This window comes from Bombus pyrosoma, linkage group LG5 (genome assembly GCF_014825855.1).
Source record: "Bombus pyrosoma isolate SC7728 linkage group LG5, ASM1482585v1, whole genome shotgun sequence".
In the NCBI taxonomy this organism is placed as follows: domain Eukaryota; kingdom Metazoa; phylum Arthropoda; class Insecta; order Hymenoptera; family Apidae; genus Bombus; species Bombus pyrosoma.
In genome coordinates this window covers 9,410,347-9,432,170 of record NC_057774.1, presented here as the reverse complement: position 1 = coordinate 9,432,170, position 21,824 = coordinate 9,410,347, and the positions used below count along the sequence as shown (strand labels likewise).

General features: G+C 39.7%; 1 protein-coding gene and 1 long non-coding RNA gene across 3 annotated transcripts in view; one reads left to right on the top strand and one right to left on the bottom strand.

Moving 5' to 3' along the window:
* The window catches only part of LOC122567350 (nephrin), a 293,118-nt gene that overhangs the window by 29,351 nt on the left and 241,943 nt on the right, over positions 1 to 21,824 (bottom strand). For both annotated transcript variants that reach the window (XM_043725737.1, XM_043725738.1), the window contains 2 exons: positions 16,990 to 17,100; positions 15,580 to 15,783 (listed from right to left, as the gene is read on the bottom strand). In XM_043725737.1, the coding sequence (XP_043581672.1) occupies positions 15,580 to 15,783; positions 16,990 to 17,100 (315 nt within the window). The remainder of the gene's footprint in view (positions 1 to 15,579; positions 15,784 to 16,989; positions 17,101 to 21,824) is intronic.
* Positions 1 to 21,824, top strand: part of LOC122567374 — a 186,926-nt gene that overhangs the window by 20,900 nt on the left and 144,202 nt on the right. The gene's annotated exons all lie outside the window — the stretch shown is intronic.

Here is a 21,824-nt window from a genome sequence, read left to right as displayed (position 1 = left end):
TTCCAATAAGCGACTTGTACCTGCCACATACATTCTCACACGTGTGTTTTATCAGCCGTAATAAAATTTCGAAATTTTTTATATAACACACACATCGTATGCGCATAAAACTTTTCTATGATAAATACTCAACCGTATGTGAACATTTCGTCAAGAGCAACGAAGCATCGAACAAAACTTCGTGACCCGTCGCCTGTGTACACGATATTACCATATTCGCATTTCTCTCGTGCAAAGACACGCACACAATACACAGAGAAACGAAAGCACAAAGTAAACGGGAGAGATACAAACGGTTTTGTTTGAACCACAGAGTGGCAATTCCTTTCATCGAAGGATCTTAGTCTTCGGTCGGGTTTCTGCTCTGGCAGGAAAATTTGCGAGGGTGAAAAGGGCCGTCGATAGGTGTTCCGTAGCCCGAGGCTCGCCAGGTATTTTCGTTCCCCTGTCCCATGCATGCACGTGTAAGCGTCTGTATAGGGAGCGGTTTCTTCCCTTGGACGATGTAGTACCGATCCTAGACCTTCTGTCGCCCGGGGCCAAACACTCTTTCGTCCGCACGGTTTCTAGCTAGCATAGCCGGAGTTTTCGTCGTGGAAAATTTAGGCCAACCTCCAACCAGCTTGTCTATTCAACCGTTTGCAGTCTCTGTATTCGAGAGAACCCGGTTGATGACCGAGAAGACGCGTTTTAAGGATTACATCGTGGCGGATCGCGAACAAAGCTGACGTTATTTCGTGCATTTCTTTATTCTGACACTCGCAATGGAGGGCCTGAAACCAATTTCTTGATTATATAAATATTTTGTTAATACTAAAATTAATTCAGAATTAACGTTATCAGTCACGTTAGTCTGCAGATTCTTTCATGTATTTATAGGAAATTCAAAGATGCGAAAATTTATACAATATCAAAAATAGTACTTTCTATAATACGTAGGTAGGACAAAGAATTTACTACCTAGGTTTTTTTACATCCTTTTAATTATATTCACAGAAATACGAATTTGTATTAATATAGTTAGCGTCTAGTCGTAGATATGAATGTACCATTTCTTTCATTATAATAGACATTTCTTTACCAAACAGTATTCTAAGCTGACGTGTTTTTACTTTTGTAGATTCTGTGAAACAGAAGCGTAGTGATTACAAACTTTTGTTTAAACAGAATTTGGGATGCAAACTGTTTTTGTACGAATAGGTATCGATTTTACGTACGTCGAACGTTGGCTCTGGTCGAAATAACAGAGGATTGCGTAAACGTCATGGATAAAATGGCACGGCGTTTCTGTATGCAGAATTTGTACGTAAAAGAATACTTAATGCGACCGTGGATATTCTGCATCAGTTCTTGGAAAGGGACTAGGGTGGAACACTTTCGAGAATTGCTGCGTCGTAAGTCTTGAGTAAGATGTTAAGCTAAGGCGGATGGAAAGTGAGAGAAAGAAGAGTCTGTTCTTGGAATTTCATTGGTGTATTTCTCATTATACTTTCATCAGTATTGAATTTTTGGCTTATGGCATGTTTTTATTTGTGGCCTTGTTCCGGAACAATGGCGTGCAATATTTTCCTACATTTTTATGAAATGAAAGTTGGTACATATGGTTCTTTCTGTTATATATACTGAAATAAGTTTTCACGTTCGAGACCGGTGACTTTGAACAAAATTCTTCCGAATGACGGAAAACCTTTACGAGTTTATAATAAAAAATAAGTGAAACTGATTAATGTAGGAATAAAGAAAAAGCACATTTTAGATCATTTTTATAGAAAAATAGTGTCATGAAATATAGTGTGTATGTAATGTAATGATAATTATTTCAAGAACGAGAAAATTATATAACATGTATCAAAAGTATGAGTCAAAAGTATAAACATTATTTATACTTGTAAGGCAGAACAGACACACATACGTACAAATTATAAAAATTTTACTAAAATATGAAGATTTATACGTATAGTTAAATGAAAAAATTTTGTTAAAGTAATATAAATCATAAATAATACTTATGGTTCTTGAAACACTCTGCCAAACATAAATCTAGATTATATCTACAATCACTGCAAAAATAATTAATACCTATATTATGACGTTTCTGACTGTTGTCTGAGAATTAATTGAAATTACTGGTGACATGCAGGTGTCGTCGTCGGTCATTGCGACGAGATACTGCATGGTATGTATGCTATATCATTGGTCTCGAACGCGTTAAGCGACATTTATTTTCATTGTTATATGTTCTTTAACTTCGCTTACGATTCACACGAATTGATCCATATTAACTCAAATGTAAAAAGTTATATGAAAAACATAAATAAAGCAATTTGCATACTGTTTTGTCGACATAGAAAAATTGTATTAAAATAGTAGATATGTTACAAAATTTAACTGTTCAAATCAGGGAGAAGAAAGAAATTCCAAGATTCAAGAAGAAAGACAGTTTAAGTTAAACCTATTGTGACCTTAAAAATATTCGATTCCTAAAAATATTAATCAAATTCTTTCACGACTTCAATTTTAAAAAAAGTATTCTACATTTACGAAAACGATATAAAACTTTCTCTCCGGCTTCTCCGGAGGCTGGTTTACATTCCAGATGAAACCGCAAGGCAATTGTCTTGTTGTCATTTCGAGACTGAATATATCGCGGGAGATACCAAATTACCATACTCTCGGATGCTATATGTGTGTCTCAGAGTTGAACGGAGTGTTGCAGGGAATCATTAATTCGATGCCTCTGGCTGCTGGCATAAGCTGAACGGTGTTAGGTTCCCGAATATCGGGGGCTGTAACCTTGCCGTCGTTGGAACGACGATTGAGAACGTTGAAAGGGACGCGGAGACAGACAGAGAATATCCCGCGAGATTCGACGGATTGAATTGCAAAGCGAATGAAAACCAAACTCTGTGAATAAAGAGCCACCGATGGGCGGAATCGCGGCGGCGTTACACCACGGTGTCTACGTTCCCATCTTCTCTGGATTTTTCCTGCTTTTTGCCACTCTTTTCCTAGAGATAGCACGTTCCTTTATACGTAAAATATCATACGACAAAAATTGTCGAAGATATACGTACTTCCACGCATTCCTTTGGAACTGAGGCAAGTGGTTTATTGTATTTCTTATCGCGAAGTTGAGGATACAAAACAGCGTATGTCGACAAATATGAGACAACTATGTGACATATTCTTCCTCGTCTGTACAGTAACGTAAAAAGGTGAGAAATATTTTATGAGAGAAGAAGTCGAAATATCAGGATACGAATTTACGATCTACTGAAGTTCATAAGCTCACTCACGATCTTTGACCATCTTCAAATTAACATCGTAAGTTATTCTATTGTTCTTCTGTGTTATACATCCACAACAGAACCTTGTACGAAAGAATCCAAGATGGAAAAGTTACCTAAACTTCTCCCAAACGTTCGTGCACTCAACATACACACGCGCATAGCTTTCCACGAAGGTAGTAGAACACTTATAGAAATTGTTTACGAACATATTACGTGTATTACACGAAACAATTTGAAATTTCATCAGCACTACATTCCACATTGTTTTCACATGGTCCTGATATACTCGGCACGATTCTGTCTCCTCGCTCTTCTAATGAAATTGTAAAATGTATCCCGAAAATTTTCCTATGGTTACTGTTTGAATACTTTCACGAGCCACTGTATACTCATCAAAAGATTCAATTCACACACCTCTATCGCTACCAAGTAGCCTGTCTGATCCAACTTTGATCAAGTACAGCCGTCGTTTTCCAAAGCACGTCTCGTTACTCTCCATCTAACCTTCTATGCAAACTGTTGGAATTCTTTCCTTCGCTTACAGACTCTCGAAGCATTCTAACCGAGCGTTTCGAAAGGAGGAACGTGACGAAACATCGTGCCTAGTCGTACGTTGCAGCGTACGTCTAGGGCGAACGTGAGGCGCTTCTGTATAGGGAAAGCTAAGGAAGAGGAAGCGGATACGCGGCTGCAGCCGGCAAGATTTTCGACGAACGTTAATCGGCCGTGAGAACCATTCCGATCCCGGTGTGGCTGGAGACTCGCGAGAACGTCTCTCTCGAGCCGGGTAATTGATCGGCGGGATCCAATTTCGCCCGGCATAATGAAATTCAGCGGAGAAAACGGGACGGTTCTCCTCGTCTTATAATCGTTCTTATTCCATTTTCGTGCGGATTTCTGGAGCTCCCCCGACCCGCATATCCAGCTGGAACCTTCTTCGATTTGACGAGACGCAACAAAATAGCGGGCCAATTGAAAATCTTACCCGATTGGAACTTGCAGGATTGAAATTTGCAGAATTGAAACAGTTTCCTCCCTTTCTCGGCGTTGTATTGTGTTGCGGGTAGTCTGGCGATGTTTGCACTTTTGCGGGTAATTTGAATGTGTAAAAGTATGGAGAATGCGTACGGAGATTACAAAAGAACTCGAGAAACCGCGTGTTTCCAAGTTGTTTGATTTTGAGGCTAAATACGTAGCCTTTCATCTTCTTAGGAATTTTGAAAATATCGTTCGTTTTAACGTTGAAATGTCCACGATATTAAAATTTCCGAGGTCTCTGCGATTTCTTAAGTGTTTCGCATTTCTTTCGGGGACTTTGTAAAAAGACGCCAAGACTCGGTAAATTCAGAAGTTTCCTGTTTACGAAATTTTCCTAAATTTCTCTGCTTTCTTCGCTACGAGAATTTATACCAGAGTTTGGTAAAAATTAAGAAACGTTTCGTGTATATAAAATTGGCAATTTCCTTTCGCGCCATACTATTGCCAAACACAATTTAGTACATCTCTATTAAACTAATTCTATTAGATAAAAAGAATTACATGTATCTGTGCCCATGCCACGAATAAATAACCAAATAAATAATCTCGCCTGCAGATGAAACTAAGCATTAAAACTGTAAAATTTGATTTGTAAACAGCGAATGTTTATCGTGGCGTGCTCGAGGCAACTTGGCGATGCGCGAAATTTTCATTTCCTTACTTTAAACGAAGCCAAAACTACACTCGTACGTTGGTTCCGCGCTACCACGAGCAGGGAGTAGAAAGTCGTGGTGTCGACGAGTTGGAACGAAAAGCCACGAACCGCGAAAATTCCAACTGGCTTACGGCGCGTCTGCGATGACCGCTCGAAACAAATAGCCGGTGCCGGCGTGTATAGGCGGGCTCAGGCTTCTGTAAACCGCGATAAATGGACGTACTTATGTACAGTTTAAGCGTGAATCTATTACGAGTAACCGGACCGGTATAACCGAAAACAAAGAGTCGCATAATTTCTCGGCTGGTGAATAGTTCGGCTGATACGCTCCATTTACCCTGTATTAAACGCGAATGGAGATGGGAATCACGCGGATTAAATCTGCTTTTAATCGTTCGTCGAAGACGAGTGTTATTGTCTTCGAAAAACAAACGTCCAGGCGAAAAGTCTGCGTTTCGTTCCACGGTGAAACCGTAATGGAAAACACGAAGCAACAGACACGGAGGAACTGATAAATGTGCTCGCGTACAGGGCTGATTCATGGAGGGGTTCGAGAATTTAGGGACGCGGGTTGTTCGGATGCCTCTAGACGAGGATGCTTAAGATTCCTTGTTGTTTATTAGATTTAGATTTATGATAGAAAAAGAAGACGAAATATCCTGCCATTTGGGGAAAAGAAAGAGCTCTGTGTTATTTCTGTAATTAAAGTTTCCGTTTAATCGCGAGGTGATTAAAGTTTCTGTTTTGTCGCGAGAAGATAAGACACGTCCGCAGGGAAAGTTGCTTAATCGAGTCAGTTTCACTTTTAGATCTTCTTCTTGTAAAACGTTGGTCCACACCTTAACTAAATTTCCAACACGAGTATCGCTAGTTTTAAGCAAATATTTTGTCCAATCTCAACGAATCCAGTTACATCGTTGTATGCGTATTTCGAGATAATACAAGTCACGAATAGGATTATCGAACATATACAATAATTAGCAAGACTGGTTAATTCTAATAACGCGGGCTATACAAAAATGCCATCATGTAGCAATTCTGCGAGTGTATTACACGAGTTCGAATACATCTACTTTACCAAAGTTTCCGAAATAATCCTCACGTTCTACAGTTTGAATCGAATGTACTAATTAATATTCGCTATTGCTATTTGCTATTTATTTGTCGCTTCAAACGGCCAACGAATTTTTACTATAAAACGTCGATGATACTCTCAGAGATAAGACGATATTGCCATCACTCTTTTAAAACAACGATCTGAATCTTAACGATCTGAAAAAGAACAATACTCTGCACCAAAGTAGGACTTCGAAAACTCGGTATTTAAATTCCCGTATTCAAGCGCAGGCTCCATCAGGCCGGGCAAATCACACATCTCGAGCCAAGAGAGTTCGGTACACGCGGCGAGTGTCTTTAATGGCCATCGTCTGCCTTGCGAAAGGCCGTCGAACAGTTTCTTTACGGCCGTTACCGGAACGAATCGTGTCGCAGTTGGCAAGAATGTCTCGGCAACGGGGCTTTGGAAAATCGGGTCGTACCGAAGGACGCGCTTTTGCACGAGAGGCAAGAGATACACATATATCAGGCAGGAAATCCGTGTCACCGACTGCCGCGTATCTGCGCGGCCGAAAGGCAAATAAGAAAGCTCTCGGGCCGCCATTGAGGGCGGCGATTCCTTTTTAAGCTTCGCACGGGCAGTTCGCCTGTACCGCGATACCTTTCGCCGTGAAAAACACCGGAAACGTATTATTAACTCGGCGAGTGCCACCAGCTCCCCTGGAACTTGTTTCGTCGTGGAACGCTCGTCTTTTGTGATACGCGCACAGTGTCGCGTATAAAGCGACTCGATAGCTTATTTTGTTCTTCTTTCTCGCGTTTCTTTCCCCTCTTCGTTTTTTCTTCTTTCCAACATCTCAATTTTTTGTCCTCTTTTCCCTCTACTTCCATCTATTCTTCTTTAACACCATAACGACCGTTTGTACGAGCCATACGGTGCACGAGATAAATGTCTCTGATTGTAAATTCTTTAGGCGGTTAATATTCCTCCGAAGCTTTAAAGCGCACGAACTCCTGCCTCGCCAAGGTGATTGTTTTAACTTCCTTACGGATAATTTTGCGCACTAGAAGAGATCTACGCTGGTAGATGCCAAACTAGTAGGTTTTTAGGTGAACATAGCTGAAAATTCTTTCTGTCTATTGAATTTTTTAGGGCTTTTTGGTGCCTCGTGGCTAGTTTGGACAGGGTCATGCGAAATTGGTGTGGACTCCGAGGTAGTGCAGGATCGTGAGACAATAGAAACAGGATATCGTGCTTGTTTTTTTCACGGTTACGGCTAACATCGTTGAAATACCGCGTAGCCTTATGGGATAAAACAAAAATATATTTTAGCTTTTTCGTCCTTTCTTCCTCCTTTTAGTATCGTCCTTTTTTAAACTTTGCCCTATGATTCATGGACCTGTCCTTTGTTTCGCTATCCCCTCTAATAAACTACATTGCTTGAACCCGTTCTATCAGCACTATCTTCTCTTATTTTATATATCGTTGAATAGGCTCGTTGCTTTCGTAGATAATTGAACGCCATTATGGAGTGACGAATTACGGGTTTGTTCCGCTATGCCTTAGGTAAATCGAGGAATTTCGATGATTGATCGTTTTAATGAATACACGGTCTGATGTTCACTAACATTTAGAAGTACCGTTTCACAAGTTTTAGATACAAATCTGGCAGTGATGGAACGGTTTGAAAATTCCGATCTATGGTAAACATTGAAATACAATACTCCGTCAAACATAAATATTACGACACCTATTGCTTACATTTCTTAGAAAACTCCAATAAATTTTGCTATATTTAATAGCAAACAGATTTACAATAAAATAACTAGAAAATAAATATAATGAAAAGTGTCCAATTTATATCAAATATCAATGTGTCCTGATACTTATGATTATCAGTGTACATAAGATTCGATTTTTTAAAATGACAGAGTATTCGTGAGGAGGTATTCATTCAGCAAGAAGAACAAAAAAATTAATGCAAATTCCACTTTGCGATATTTTCTGTTACACGAGCTTCTCCATTCGAATAATATTCGTAACACGTCTTCGTAAGCTTCGATCCGCTCGAAAATGGCAATTACGAACGAACGTTAAACGAAATTTACAGCATTTGAGCCGCAGGTCCTTTCGTGGTTCATTACGATATGAATCGAAGTAATTGAGAACGACTCGTAGCTTTTTGATCCGCTCCACATAAAGAAATTGCCTTCTTCTCGGGTTCGCGTTTTTTTATTCTTTTTTCTTCATCGCGATACGCATAATTACTCGATAATCCAGCGTTATCGGGAATAATTAGTTATTAGGCCACATCGCGTGTTACGATGGAATTTACTTTGTAGCCTTTCGAGGTCGCTGCCTCGACGTTCGTTTCGAGCTTCGCGTACCAAACATACTAATGGCCTTCGTGTTCGTGTGAAACCTTCTTATAACCTGTAATCGCGCCATCTCAAGAATTCTATAGTATAGATCCGGTGTGTCCGATAAATACTCTGGTCTCTCTGTCTTCGCTGTTTATCTGGAATTTCTATTGCTCATACTTGATCGTATGATATTTCAACAGTTTCTTATCGAAACCATTTTGTGGTATATCTTTCTTCACTTGTACGTATTCGTTAGCATGCCGACATAATGAAAGAATAATATCTGTCTACGGTTTAACAGCCAAAAAACGGTCTGCAAATTGTTTCAGACTTGTAGCTTTTGCTATTATTAAAATTTATGCAGCTGTTTTTGTTGTTTCTTGTTATTCGTGTATAGTAAAACTCAGAACATACGTAGTACTGTACATAATTATTCATAATTAGCCGATGTACCTTTCCGATGTACGTTGTTCTCTCTTCTATTATAAAAGCTAAGCAACGGCTTCTTGCTATTATTCATGCATACAAATCCTTATTGAAATAATAAACAGCGTTTTGAATATTATTGGTTAAATATAAATTATTCAAGAGAAACGTTTATCGATCATTAATTTCGTTCAAGTAATAATTATGAACGGTAGTGTATATACATCATAGTGGATCGGTGGTTTTAGTGTAAAAGGGTTATCCTAGATTGAATAATGTAGAAATAGTAACACCCTCTGGAATCGTCTCGTTGGACCACTTGTTTTTAAAGTAATTGCATCTTGAGATAATAATTTCCCCAATTCTGGTCCGATTCATAAGCTTCTTAATATTCCGTTTATCCCCCATCTTCATTCCCGGCGCATTATTTTCGGTGCATCTCAATTACTCGTCCAATCGATCGTTCTAAATTGAATTCGTAGCTTGCTCCGTGGTGGAGACTCCTCGTTGGGAAGAATCGCGAGGGAAATGGTGACCTGGAGCACCGGAAGCTTCAATTAGAGACAGTCTGCTCTTGAGAGTGCGATTTGTCGCTATGGCAAAATAATAGTGCTCTTTACCGCCAGCGTTATGGTAATTTAACGAGGTAACAAACTGCTTCGACTTCATGGAAACTTTCCCTATCTTTTTCTGCCTGCTTCTTCAAAACTTCGAATCTCTTTTTATCTAGTACAGAACAGTTAGAATCGTTCATCTTTAATCGGTTAAAATTATTACAGTAGTCATAGTAGCCGATTCGCAACTTTCCATACGGATAATTGTCGAGATATGTATCACTTTCTGTGCTGGGCTAGATTAAATGCGCAGTAAGAATACTGTAGTATCGTCAATGGAATATACTGTTATTACATCCTGATATTTGTGATTTATTTAGACTGAATGGATTGTATAAATATAGACAGAAAAACGATGGTAGTTTAACATGAACTAATGGCAATAATACGCTACAATCTAGACAACTCTCGACACAACGGGTCCAACGTTCTCTTTCACGCAGACCACACTCTATCGACAACGCTAGCAACACTACACTCTACAACGCAACTCGCACTCTCTGACTCCTCGACTTATTCTCTCCGACTTCCAAACTAAAACTGACTCCTCTCGTATATCTTTTGTTTTTCCGTAGACCCATCAGGCACGTGTTCCGCGACCGCTCGTGGCCAAGGCCACGTAGGCCCTTTTTACAAAACTATACGATTGAAGAACGCCTCGGTTCTCGTGACATTGTATGTGGTTTGAAAACACCTCGGCTCTCGTGACATTGTATGTGGTTCACCCGCTAACTCCTAGGCCTTATGTCCGCAATACTACAATACTTGTATGTGAGTATCAGTGTGTGGAAGTATGTGTGTGCGCGGCGTCTCGAAAACGGATGAATGTAAACAATTCAGTCGTTAGAAGCATCTGGAAGAGTCATCGGTTAACAGTCGGGTATGGAAGAAAGTACTGAGACGCGTGCAAATATGTATCGATAAATATAATAGAGATTGTCCATTAAATAAATGTATAACAATTTCAATGTTAATTAAAAGTGTAAATTTTCTGTTCCTATAACATTATTTCGGCTTCAAAGATCCAAAATTCTCAACAATAATAACGAAACTGATCAATTTGCAATTTTTCATTGGAATCTTATGGAACTTTGTCAATTTACGATGGTGTGTACTTTCAGGAATTTCAATGATTCTCAACGTGATATATGCATAGAAGCTTTCTCTTATGCGTTATATATCTTCTCTGTGTATCACCCACTTTGATTTCTTTGCTGCAAACTTTAGTTTCTAGTGGTTCCAGTATTAAATAAATTTCGACTTATCGCGCACAAACAGCGATATCTAGCCAGAACCATTTGAAAAAGTTTTTACGAGTGAATGCGATAAACTACTGCTCGCCAGAACTTTAGAAGCTGGTCGTTTAAACAAATGGTCAGCCTACTATTAGTAAAGTTTAGTAGCATGTTGGAGACATTCCTAGGATAGATAATAGTCAGGCTGGTAATAAAAAAAGGTTCGTACAACCGATGCAGTAAGCGTTGCTCAGATGGGACAACGATGTTTAAGTTGGAATCTCGCGAAATATCGAATTTCAGTGATGTTGCGGATTCAGTAGGATGATTCGCCTGATACCATAACCAGTTTAGTAGCAGAAGCGATATTGATACCAACGATGCTAATCCCGACTATGTATCAGCACCGGACATCTTCTCTTCGATGAAGTTTCCCGACGAGATCTTGTAATGAATTTTCATATGTGACATCGAACGGTGGACGAAAGCTTCTACAGACGAAACGAGCAGTCAATAGGAAAATGACGAATTTGATTCATCGATATCGTCGAAGATAAACTTTGTATGTAGGAAGTAAATAATAGAGAATCAATAGATCGAACAAATGAAATTACGCAGTCTTCCTCTTCGCATCGTTAAACGACATATTTTCAAAGACTATCTCACGCGTTTCTAATGATCGCAACGACCGTATGTGCTACAGCAGTTTACTGATAATTTTCAGACGTAAGAGTCTTGAAACTATAATGGCAGATAAAGTCATAAAGATGGCTAAAGGGAACGAACGGGAAGTTTGTAGGAAACTTCCTCGCCGTAATAAACCTACATAATTTGACTGATAGAAACATGGAAACTTTGTTTCTATCCTTACAGTTCAGTCATTTCAACATCGATCGATTTACGACCTCATGCATAGAATGTAAGAAAATTATTTTCACGCACATTGAACGTGCCGAAATTAGTCATAATTAGGTTATTACCACCGGCATAAATAGAGTCGTAAAGAAAATTGCGAGGAACAAACAGAAAGCTCGTAAAAAGCTGGCGAATAAAGGATAGGAGCGAATGACACTGGCTAGGTTATTACGAACGATATTCCACCGAGACTAGAACATCCGGTAGCATAAAGTCGCGCCACGACAATGTGAAACGCTAGTCTGGCATTTCACTTACCATTTCTGGGAATTACACGCGGTTAAATTATTTAAGCTTTGCTCGTGGATCGAGAGGCTATAGCGAAACAGAGTGATCGGAATTGCTGCGCCCTATGGAACTGATTGCTTCCGGGATGTTTAAAACTCTTGTTTAAAACGCGGTTCAGATTAAGAGGAATTTGAAACGGATCCCGAAACGTATTTTCGATATACATATAACATTTCTAGCGACGATACTACATAGTAATATCTGATGTGCTCGAGTTTGTCAGAAGCCAAATCGACTAGGCTCTATTTTTTCTGAAATTACAAGACATGATAAATTCGTCTGAAATGAAATGACTCTGTTGATATATGTATAATTTTCTGTGCTGGACTAGGTTAAACGCGCAGTAAGAATAGTCTCGAAAACAGATGAAGGTAAACAGTTCAGTCGTTAGAAGCATCTGGAAGGACAGTCGGTTAATATCGGGCATAGAAGAAAGTGCTGAGACGCGTGCAGATATGTATCGATAAATATAATAGAGATCGTTCATTAAGTAAATGTATAATTATTCAAACATTAATTAAAGGAGTAAATTTTGTGTTCCCATAACATTATTTCGGCTTCAAAGATCCAAAATTCTCAACAGACTCATTTCCTACGATTTGTCACGGTGATCGATCTAAACCAGAGCCTTTGAGATTCGAGTCACGACATCGTCGAGATATAATTGATTCAATTCTAAAAATGGTTCTTCGTGTTTCAATGTCGTTACCATTTCGTAGTGGCGCAAATGTACGAAATGACATGCTGTACTCCTTTCGTTCCAGTGCTTGAAAAAAATTAGCTGATCAGCAGACTTTCACAGTCTACCATTTGAAAGACGATAATTTGGGAACAGCGGAGCGAGAATGGTGACCGTTGGTAGAATTGAACGCCGAGAAAACGACGTAGTAGAGTCTACTACACCGGTAAGGGTCAAACTTTGTTTAAGAACTGGGTGACGTGGAACGAGGCTATCAGCCAGAACTTTGCCATTCTCCTAAATTGCGGCACGATCTCGCGGAACTTGGTACGGCCAAAGACAAGGTAATCTGGTCTAGTCATCTGTTGTGCATCGACTCTGCTCCTAGCCGAACGTTCCGCTTATCGATAGAACCCTGTTGGACCCTGTCAGAAATAATTGTTACCAGCGTCCTTGGTATTGGGTACTCGAACAACAGGGTCCGGATTGTGGCCGATTGATCGTTCGGAAGTTCGTGAATCCGTAGCAAATTCGACTATTCAGCACTTTTTAATGGAATTCCTGCCGCGTAAAAGGATTTTGTTGTCTCTATATTTCCCGTTAAACCGTATATTCCCGCTACAAAAAAAAGTGCAAGGTAAAACTTTGCGTAACCTAGTTTAAGATCTACTTGGCCGCTAATTAGGGGCTTGAATTCAGTTGAAAGTCTTCGTTTGCCGATTTACAGGCCGAAACGTTAATTTCAAGAGATCCTATTCACTGTGGGAAGAATACATCGTTCTGGATAGACCATTTAAAAGAGCATCTCCATTGTGCTCGGTTCCAAAAAATATGTGAGATTTAAAATATCTGCTCTCACCGATCAGATTCATCGGCCATCGTTCCCTTTAACCATTTTTGAGTATCATTCTTCTTAAGTATCCTCAAACGATATGACGGTATAAACGGTATATCAGTTCTCGCTTTGTTTCCAAGAGGGTAAAGGCGAGGAGTCAGCTAGATCAGAGGTCGTTGAGTGGAAATGGTCAGTTCCTGATCCGTGAACGTTATCGGGGAATATTTTAAATCATTGTATAGATAATCGAAAAACCTATCCAAAGGGGAAAAGACGAAGCGAAAGGACTAAGGGTATCTCGGCAACCCTATGAACGTAATTCATCCTGTAATGACCACGCCCGTGGCCACCTCCTATATCTCGCTTCCTTTACGCACAGTGGCTGGAAAATGGGTTCGGTCTTGTAAAGAATATAGGACGATCCCCCAGAGGAAGCTCCGAGGATCCCCGTCCTTGTGTACTTCCTTTCAAAAGATCTTATCGTTCATCTTGATTCCAACCTGACGCGTAAACTTATTATTTCTCGTTACGTTCTACGTTTTATTGGCTTAACCCGTGATAATTTAGATTCAAAAGATCGGTCTTGCCACCGCGGTCGCGTGTCTTGAATGACGAGCGAACAAGCTTCCCATCATAACTTCTGTATTTTTTCTTCTCCGTAATATATGTGTGGGATGATTCAATTTAGGCGTTAGAATTATGGATCTAGGGTTCAGTGTTTCTGTTTTACTATTGGATTTTTCGCCAAAGTTTATGTAGAACGTAACGAGATTTAAGAGAAACTTGACGATGTTGCATCTTTAGGAAATTGGCAAACAATACGATGATGTTCTTTATTATTGTAGGTATGGTCAATTGACTGCTAGTTGTTATCTTAGCATTCGAATACAGAAGATATTTGTCCGTCGAGTACAGTCCTTGTCTACTTTGAATCGCTTGACTCGGTCAAGTGTGTTCTATTTGTTTTAGAATTGTTTTAGAGACGGTGAGTCTGTAATATCGGGTTGTTCGAAGAGCTCACGATGGAATTTAGGAAGAATTTGATGACCTCTCTTTTGTTTCGAGAATCACCTTATACCGACCAATGTCAGATATTTTTCATTAATTGGTACATTTGTTGGTAGCATACCATTTTTTATAAAAGTGCATAATAAATATGCAAGATACAACAGGCTGGTTAAAAGTACTACGAACTCTCCAAACAACTCGATATTTATTGGGTTTCTGAAAATCAATCGGATCCTCGATGTTGTTCAGAGGTGGGATCGAAGTCGATCTAAACTTCGTTGCTCGCTCGGTGGAAACTTCATCTCTGCCCATCGACAAGGTATTTCGCTCGGATTCCGCAGCGTGGCACGCGAAACGCCACTAGAAAAATGGCCATTGGCTTTTCTATTATATCGATAAACATCTCGCAGCGATGGCTTGTCAATAGCAAAGCGCTATCGCAAAGACGCGCGGTAGCGTCGATGGAGTTTCATCGCGGCGAGAAATTTCATAACCCAGTTTTTCTTCCGCGAACAACCGCATCGATGTCACTTTGTTCAATAAGTTTAGTATTCGTTCGTTCGACGCGTGGTTTTAACAGGTCGACTTATAACCCATTTGTTTATTTATTACGATCGATATTTTACGCGATCTTTCGGATTTATTATTCGCGGGATATCAAGCAGCAGAAATCAAAATGTTTTTTGTGAAAAGAGAACGACAGTGAGAAATAGGCGAAACGTTGTAAACCGGGTTTATATTGGCAGCTAAATTCGTTTATTTTATTACATTCCTTCGCTGTTTATTCGTGATTTATTTGAAAGATTAATTCATTTTCTTACTGATTGATTTAATGCTGCAATCAAGGGCATCGGATATTTAATTGTTACGAATTAATCCTTTGTTCATGTATTTACATCCTAATTATCAAATTCTAATCGTTATTCCGAGAGTTTCGAATCTTTGCAAAAAAATTTCCTTAGTTTTATGATTACCAGTCATTTCTGATATATCGTCTTTGTTACACTGTTAAACTAAATGTCTTGTCGAAAGTGTAAAACTGTCGCTAAACGAGGTACGAACTCGTATCTGCGACCATTACCTGATGCCGCCAACGTTTCTCCAGTTTACGATAGTTTCGAGCAAAACCAAGCATTCGGGGAGTTTTTATCGTTGTGACCGTGAGGCGATACTTACAATTCATGTCGACGTAAACGGTGGAGGAGAGCGGAATGGACCTATTGTTATTCGTTGCGTTGCAGGTTAGCATGGAGCGGACGTCGTCCCGTCCTAAATTTTTTATAACGAGCTCGTTGCGCGTCACGCCGTTCCTCACTGTTACGGTTTTGTTGCTGACGAGTTTGTCGTCGCGGTGCCAGGACACCGTCGGCGCTGGCTTACCTGTGGAAACGCATCACTTCCATTTTTCACGCAATTTTCAAACTATTTCCTGAATTTCTTCTCGCTGGGAACGAGAATTTTTGCCTGACGGTAACATTCTGAAAGGTAGCAGTGGATCGTAGTTATGAATTTTATTTTGTTAACGATTCGCCCCTGTCAGCTAAAAATTGCATAGTATTGTTCGTTCGTTTCGTTATTGTGTTTTAGTGGAAAATATAAAAAAAATTCGAGACTGCGTCGTAAAAATCATTTACAATGAAGAATTGGTCGCGAAGGGCGTGCAATATCCGCGACAGTAATTGAAATAAATTGTCACGATGATAACTACCAATCTTTCACGGTAACACCAGGTACTTTAGTCCGTAAATCGTACGTAACGCGTGTTTACTGCGAGTACACATGAAAATTGTACTGCCGTGGCCTATATTCCACGGTTTCCCGATATTTTAACCCTAGAATCTCGTAAAACTGTAGTTACTTATCGTTTCTTCTCTAAGTACACAATACCGCAGTACAACGATCATAAATATTATAATCGAATTAATTTGCTTTCATGCAGAGTAATCTCGAGCATAGTGTACTTTTGTGTACCCTTTAAATCACTGCCAATTTTCTTATCTTTCCTCGAGCTTAGTACTGTGAAAAAGTCTTAGATCATCGAATTAGAAATTTCTAACAAAATCATTGTTGTCAATATCGAAAACAATCGATTTAACACTGCAAGCTTCCTACGACATAACTCTACTACAATTAAATTATTATCCGGAAAACGCAAGTTCTTTATTGACGAATCTCTTATTCTTCCATTCGCTGTTTTTCTTAGAAACATAATTCTTATAAATAAATGATATCACATTCGAAAGAATGAAAAGCAATCTCTATGCGAATATTTGTTATCCTTTACTTTCAACATTATCGAAATTTCTGTTTCGTAATTTCGCAACACAGAATCTCTAAGACCTTAGCACAGGATCGTATCCATTACTTGGTAAAGGAGCTACCTAACGTGGCGATTAAAATGAATTTCTGGACGTGGCCAGCGTTCCTTGCCACATACACGAACACCGTCACGTAAATCCCGTTGCAAACGAGGCTTCAACGATCCACGAAAGCCGTGCTCGTTTTTGGAATTGCAGCGAACGTTCCAGCGGTCCTCTCGACCGAACCACGGGAACACGGTGCGATGTGACGTTACATTGTACTTACCGCCGTACACGTCACAGTAGAGCCGCAGAGTGTCGCCCTCTATGTACGGACCCACCATAGAGTTCCGTGCGATTCCGGAATCATCGACGATCACGATTTTGTGCGGCGGAACTGTAACACCAAAGCAAACCACCGAGCGTTTACCACTTGATATCTGTTAGAACGAGAAAATCCTAGATATAAAGACATTGATGTCTTCGATACGTATAGCGCTTGGGCACATTCGGAATTCTAAAATTTCAAGTAGAGTATCACTCAAAATGAAGAAATTCCCGATGCAATACATCTTTGGGATCGATACGTAGAAATTTGTATCTTGGATATATCCAGGATCCTGACATTTCTAGTTGAGTGTCATCCGAAATGAAAAAATTCCCAATGCAATACTGTGTTCGTATCGATATAGAGAAATTTGTTTCCTAGATACATTCGGAGTTCTAAAATTTTAAATGGTGTGCCATATGAAACAAAAGAGTTTCCAACGCGATGTATTTTTCTATCGATATAGAGACATGTGTGTCTTGGATATACCAACAACTCTACAATCTCTAGTGCAGTACCACCTAAAGTAAAAATATTCTCAATGCATTTATTATTCAAGGTTGCATTGAATATTTTTATAAGATTACAAATATATACGATTTACGTACAGAATGCTAAGCTTACTCTACGATCACACCCTCGATTTCCCAAATCTATGCTTAGCCACTCCCATGCCCTTCGCTTCAAATTTCAAGCGAACGCACACAGTCACGTAGAAAATTCCGCTACCCCGAACACGCTAGTATCCAACGTTCCAAAAATCTCACGGACCTCGAATACACAGTCTACCTTGAAATTCTCTAGACTAGGAGTAGAATCGCGTTCTAAGACCATTCGAATCGCGAGCAGAGTCGCTTGTAGGGTTCGAAGATCGCGCGACCCGCGTCTGGCAGTTGCAAGACGGAAGCCGTCGTCGTCGAACGGAGGCCGATAACGCGAAATTGGTATTGGAAGATCGCGGCTCGGATACCGCGACGCCATTAAATTGGAATCTGAAATCGATACGGCGCGGACTCCTCTCAGCTCTTGCATGGAAAAAGAGAAGATCCGCTGGCCAACGGTAGTGCAGGGAAAGTAATTGAAAAATTACTGCCGGGAAAGTCGATCCGTGACATTATGTTGTCGTTCGTTCGTTGATGAACATCGGTGGCTCGTGGCTCGTGAGTTTGGATGACGTTAACCTCGTGATTCTGGTAAATGACATGGGAGGAGCGGTGGGAGGATGCGCCATTTATTGGTATTAGCTTTTGTAGCACTTACTGTATCATAATTTCACGTGCTACGTGTTATACAGCGCTGTGCGTAAGTCTCGGATCGTTAATGGTACTGCTCTTACCAACGCAAATTAATCCGTGAGCTTATTTTTAGGAAACGTTTCTATGTATCGTTACATGGAAATAGGATTTTTACATATTATCGTAGTAGTAGTTTTTAGTTTGTAGTTTCCTTGGTTTATTGCGTTGAAAATGCTACCATAAATGGAGCCTTGATCTCAATAGGAGAGGACATATATGAAGGCGATTAGATCAAGTTTGAAGAGAGAAGGAAGTCAAGAACGGATATCAGATTTTTGAAATATCGAAGAAGGGATTTTATCGTGGAAGCAAACGTGTAATATATAAAATATTAGTCGATACGTTTCCAGATAGATTCTCATTTCTTAATAGAATACTTTTATTGAGACAGACAGAATTAAAATAACACTAATTGTAATTATCCTTGTATACATACATCAGACGAATATCCATTTCGCAAGTTATTTTCAACTTTTGTATAACGGTGCACATTTCTCGAATCACCGGATATATAATCCTCGAGGAAATACGATGCACAACGATAATGTGCCTCCTGGCTTGCGTCTTCGAACACGATGATACATCGTCGTACACTAACTTTTATCAACTCGAAACGTCGCTTACAGGAATTGCTGACGAAAATGCTATTAATTCAGCCATTGCTGGCTATTTATTTGGCACAAAAATCGTTGTTCAACGTGCTGTACTTGGATCGTTGAGTTATATCGTCTCGCTGTGAAATTAAGAATTTCGATCAACTACATCTGTACACTCCTGTTCAAAGGTTACAAGACTTTGTTTTACTTCTTCAATTCACCAGCATAATACACGCTAGACACTTTCATTGTCATCTACAGTATCACGTTAAATGATATTTCTCCACGCGTTTTAACGATTACTTAATCTTCCCGGTTTTGTTGCAAACATGATGACTGTCCCAAGATTTTTAAGCGATTTAAGTCTTTTTGCGATGAAATAAATACCTTCGTCTTACTTTGTGTCCCTTGCACAAGATTTAGAGTTTCGCCCTATATTACGTTGAATTTCAGTCGGATTTATTCCGACATAGTAAAACGTGGTAATTTAATTACAGCATTAATGAGTTTCCTGGCAGATTTGCGATGGGTTACGAACCGCAACGCGCAAGGTAACATTAGGGGGATCGATTAACTGTCCCTTGTAACTCAGACTATTTGAACTGTATCAGCGGTGTTCCAGCGGCAGTCGCGGTACGCCCACCAAGCCAATATTTGATTGTTTGAGCTTGCTTGAAGAGTACGTTAGGCGGCATTGATATTCTCTCTGATAGACGCGACCCTCAGACTCTGCGTAATGTGCGAGAATAATCCCCGTTACAAGGTTTTCCAACCGATAAATCGATCGACCGAAACACCAAATTCTATTTACACACATCGAATCTAAACCATTGCCAATATCATCTTTTCATCCTTCACGAGAATCTCCTCTACTTTGTCCAACGAACCGTTAAATCTGAATTCCTGAACCAAGCAAGACCGAGTCAGTTTCTTTACCATTTTGCCCCTTCCTTGTCGAGGAATACCAAGACAGAATTTCAAAGACAAAGCTGACTCAGACAACAGCTTGTCTCGTTTCTCTAGTCGAGCCCAGTCCGAACATCTCATTACGATAATTGGTTCGGCAGCTCGATTTTCGTTCGTTCGCGAAGCCGCGCTACGTCTTCCCTTGTTACCGAGAAAAAAAGTTGCGAAACTCGCGGCTAGCCTTTGTTATCATGCAACTAATATTTTGTAAAGATGAGAGTATGCGTAAGGTCAGGCAAATTGTCGCTGAGCATTGAACAGCTTTTACCTACTTGTCGCGGAAATAACGAGACCTTCCTTTGTTGTCGAAGAACGACGCTTTCCATTCATCAACGATGGATTTTTCTTTTTAATTAACGCCTTTCATGTTCAAGTAGATACAAGCAGTATTCGTTAAGTAGTATCTTGCGAGAGTATATGATAAATCGTTCTCTTTGAATTTCGTAAATATATAATTTATAAAATATGACAGGATATAAGGGTTATATTATTCAGACTGCTACTAATAACAATAAATTGTATATAATTTCATACTCGGAATATAAAAATGCCAGAAACGCTACAGACTTTCCGAACAATCCAATATGATTAACTCTTATCAAGAATAAGTAAGTCAAAGACGAGTGTCCGAGTAAATTTTGAGCGGCAGTGTACGTACGGGTAGTGTACACAGAAAGCTTTGCCTCGTTACGTGTTAGCCTTCACGGATGCATGCATGTATGTGACGGAGAAAGACACACATCTGGTATAATCCGAAAGGTTAGCAGCGAGCAAAACAACAGGACTCGTTTCGACGAGCACTCCACCTTCTTACTTGCCCCTCCAATTTAGACCTTGCTGCTGTTTCGTCCGTTCTCTCCATTTCGCGCGACTTCTTCCGAAGCTTCTAGTCTTTCCAACTGTTTTTCCTGTCTTTGCTAGCTGTTTTTCCGTTCCTTTGTTTAGCTGGAAATTGGAAGCGGGTTCTGTGGTTTGCTGGCTGTAGTTTTGTTTCCTAACTTGGGAATCTCTTCCAAAGGTTTTGTGGATGATGACGTCGAGCTGTTTTTGGCGGTTCTCGAGGGCTGTTTTCGAAGATTTATTGCTCTTTAGGATCTCGTTGGTTGTACATAATATCATTCTCTTTTCGCCTGGGATTGCGAATGGATCGCGAGGATTACAGGTTGGAATTTGATTTCGTAGATATCGAAGGTGCCTTCGACGACAGATTTATCGTCCTTTTCGTCTTATAAGGTTCTACTCTATGTGTTGACCATTTCAGAACTCTACCTCCTTTCTATTTTTCTGTTCTTTTATTCAATTGTGATTTAGAAACGAGTCGTGTGAATTACAAGTTGTACTTTCATCTTGTAAGTTGTAAGGGATGATATAAAGAGATTTGGACTGCTTTCGAAGACTTAGATTTATTGCTCTTTTGGTACGTCAGAGGTCATATGATATAGGGATGTTTCCTACGTTCTGTTCTCTTCGGTAAGTCCTTGTATACGCGTGAAATCTATCGATGCGATACTTCGTTCAGGATACAGAGTTTTCTATTCTAGTATCCGTTCGGTTGCTCCTCTCTTTCCTTAAAAAGGTTCAGTCGTATGATATATACGAGAAACTGATTCACTTCTGTGATACAAATATCCTACGATATGAGAAGGATGCTCTCTTCTCCCGTGTCACACGAAGAATAAGGGAAGGGCTCTGGAATTATCTTAGCTGCATCGAAATAGCAATATTTCAGATCATATTCTTTAAATTCCTCATAAATATACAAACATTCGCAGTCTACTAATTAATATTTCCGTACAAATTAATATATCCGTGCAGGAAAATCTGGAAAAATCTTTCATTAATACATCGAAGACATCGTATGAAGATATCTTTTTCAAATCATATTCCAATCGGTAAATTTCAATTCATCAATGAAGAAATATTTTATGTTGAAGCA